Genomic DNA, 3,415 nt, shown 5'->3' on the forward strand with positions numbered 1-3,415 from the left:
TTATCTTTTATTAAGAAAAAATGACTGACACCAAAGAATATTTAGGCAACTTGCCAATAGATGGTCGATCTAAGAATAATTGTTGTAAAGAATGTATACTCCACAGCTCCCTTTTAATATAGTTTATGTGTGCATGTATTCCCTCTGTTATCTGTGTGCCCTCACTGTACGTTGTACTGATGGTGCTATGTTATCACTCGCAAACTGTATGGGTGCACTTAGAATGATTTGAAGAGATGATCTTGTTGCAGAACTCAAAACGCATGTCCATTGTCCAACCCAACAGCAACTTGGGCGTCATTCATCTGACCTTCTTGGTCAGCTGTCACACAGGAGAAATGCTTCCGTGAAGAGGTGATCTAAGTCGCAGGTCACTTGACATACTCAAGGACAGCGTAGAAAGGGTCGAGGTAGAGGGCCCGGAAGCCGGCGAAGCCGGCGGTGAGGCCGAGCTGCCGGAACTCCTCCTCGGACCGCTCCCTCCCCTGGGTCCGGTAGGTGGTCATGACGAAGATGTCGTTCTCCAGCAGCGCCCTCGTCCTCGTGCTGGCGTCCGTCGTCTCCGGCACCACCGGCTCGCACGCGATGAGCTTCCCGCCCTCCGGCAGCGCCTCGTGGCATTTCTTGAGGATCGCCGTGCACTCGTCGTTGGTCCACGTCGTGAGAACCCACTGGAGGAAGGAAACAAGATGAGAATCAGATCAAATCTTGTTTGGTTTCGGCAATGTTGTGACCCGGGTGTCTGAATTTCAGGGACTTCACAGCGTGATACACACCTTCATGAAGATGGCGTCGCCGGAGGGGATGGATTTGAACATGTCTCCACCAACATGCTTTACTCCTGCATTTTAATTTGCAGGTGCCACCGTTGTTATTAAGAAATATGCATGTGGATTTAAGATACTGCGAATTTAAATACTAGATATAAAACATGCAAATTTGTCCTGCTTCCAATTTAGCAGGTTAGGTAGGGACAAAATGGACTGAAAATCTGGAGATCTGGGGTTGCGTCATGTGACCAGCACAATCACTCTGAACCTGAGCAGGTAAATTTTTCTTAGCCAAGATGGCAAGCAACACAAGTTTGCTCTGAACTGAAACCTCACTATCAAACTCATCTACTGCTGATGTTGACACTCTGGACTCTGAACATGTAAAACATTCTGAACCAAGATGGTAAGAAATGCATGGTTTTACCACAAGCGCGCTACAAATCCAACTAACAAAAAAAGCACCAAAAACTGTGCCTACCATTTCATTTTACGTCTGCTGCCGAAGTCTGAAGAGGTAAAAAATTCTCAAGCCGGCATGGGCAAGAGTGCGTTATGCATAGTTTACCCTAACAAGTGCACTCTCAAACCTCATTGTCAAACCCGTCTGCTGCTGCTGATGCCGATGCTGAAAACAACATCTGTTTCTTTAGATTATCTCCGTGTGTGGTGGTGGTACATCCACGATCTGCCGGTGTACGCTACTAGAAACACAATCTCGTGACTCACGTGTGCCATGTCTGCCTTGCTCGGCCCGTGGCATTGTCATTGTCAGTTGGGCTATGTTCATGCAGATTTGTTTGTTGGCTAGTCTGCTTCAACTTTCAACCACTGGATCGATGATAGAAATAATATCCTACGAGCAATCCGTATGAGGTAGGTAGGGTAGAGGGGATTGGGGGATCGATTGAGGGTCTCACCGGCGATGGTGGGCGCGGCGGCGACGACGTCGGGCAGGTCGAAGTTGACGCCCTCGCGGATGGTGGGCACCCGGCGCATGATCATCTCCAGGCAGGCGCCGGAGCTGCCGCCGACGTCGACCAGCGTGGCCACGCCCTCGAACCCGCCCTCGTACCCGTCCAGCAGCGCCTCCATGAACGGCTCCGACACGCCGGTCATGGCGCGGAGCATCACCTCGTTCGCGTCCCGGTCCTGGCCGTAGTAGGCGTAGGCGGGAACGCCGGCGTGGGCGCGCGCGAAGGGCTCGGGCCCGGCGGGGTCGAGCACGGCCTCGTGCAGCCGCGGCCACGCCAGCACCAGCGCGTCCTGGTGGTGCTGCAGCACGTAGTCGGCGTACGACGCGCCGGAGGCGCCCGAGGGGACCAGGGTGCGCCCCACGGCCGTCAGCGCGTACCGGCGCTCCGGGCGGCCGTCGGCTGCGTGCTCGGAGAAGACGCCGCGGGAGGCGAGCAGGCGGAGGAGCCGCTCCAGGACGGACGGGTCCGGGTGGCCCGGCGGGAGCAGCTCCGCGGCCGAGAGCGGCGCGTTGGCGCCGCCCGCCCACACCGCGGCCGGCACGCCCAGCCGGATGACGGCCGTCAGCGCCATCGGGACGGCGATCATGTTCGCCAGCTCCATCATCGCCAGCCGCGCCTCCGGCGGCGTAAGCTCCTCCGCTACTCCGGCTGCCGGCGGCGTCGACAACATTTTCGATGAGGTGGAGTGGTGGGAGTGAGCGAGCCCGGTCCATCCCTGCGGCGCCACATCTATCGGCTATATAGGTACACCCTGCCGCCCGTACCACAGGATTGTCCCTTCCGGAGAATGACATGTCGGGCCGACGTACCACCGGGGTCCCATGGCAGCGTGCAGAGGGACCGGGGTACAGGTGGAGAGAGTGCGAACTGGGGGGATGACCGCGTGGCGGCACGTCACCTCATGTGGCCATCAAATCGGATCCGTTCACCAATGTTTTTTTTATATATTTTGATTTGAGGGGATTCGCCGATACTATTTTATAGTGGTTGCTTTCGAGATGGCTTCGTTATCTCGTGCGATGGTTAGTTTAATCTTTTTTCGATTAGTGGTTAGTTTAATATATAAATTTAGCCTACTATTACTTCATAATGTGATGCATATAGTTTTTTTAAGTCAAACCTCATAAAATTTGATAAAGTTTGTGAAGAAATACATTTACATCTTCTTTATACACACAGTTGAATTTTAACTTATCAAAAAAAAACTTCTATATACTTGGGACATATCCGTGGCGGCGGCGACGGTGGCAGGCTAGACTGTCGGCGACTGCGGCAACATCATTTTCAATGAGGTGGAGCCGTGGGAAAGTGAGCGAGCCCGACCCAACTATCGCATATGTAGGTACACGCGGCTTACCGTACCATAGGGCTAGGCCCTCCACAACAATGACATGTGAAAGTGAGATGTAGAGTATGATGTAGAGCATGCGAGTTGAGGGGAATGCGCGTGGCAGCACGTCACCTCATATGACCATCAAATCGGATTTGTTCACCAATAATTTATTTAGTTTGATTTTGAGGGGAATCATCAATACTAATTTCTTAACATTGTAATATCAAAGGCGCTTGCATACACAGATACACTCACCGCTATGAATACATATACACACATTCTATGTCTATAAGCAACTTTGTAAGATAGGACAATGAAAATTTCTTCTTTAGATT

At 52.4% G+C, this 3,415-nt stretch overlaps 1 protein-coding gene across 1 annotated transcript; it reads right to left on the reverse strand.

Moving 5' to 3' along the window:
* Positions 1-224: 224 nt before the first annotated feature.
* On the reverse strand, positions 225-2,374 carry LOC123129086 (nicotinate N-methyltransferase 1; the record flags this gene model as incomplete). The annotated part of the gene is given in 3 exon segments (XM_044549238.1): positions 225-671; positions 777-841; positions 1,691-2,374. Coding segments are annotated over 3 exon segments (1,049 nt in total), but the record flags the coding sequence as incomplete, so codon positions are not given.
* Between the last annotated feature and the right edge of the window lie 1,041 nt (positions 2,375-3,415).

Source organism: Triticum aestivum, chromosome 6A (assembly GCF_018294505.1).
Source record: "Triticum aestivum cultivar Chinese Spring chromosome 6A, IWGSC CS RefSeq v2.1, whole genome shotgun sequence".
NCBI classification, from domain to species: domain Eukaryota; kingdom Viridiplantae; phylum Streptophyta; class Magnoliopsida; order Poales; family Poaceae; genus Triticum; species Triticum aestivum.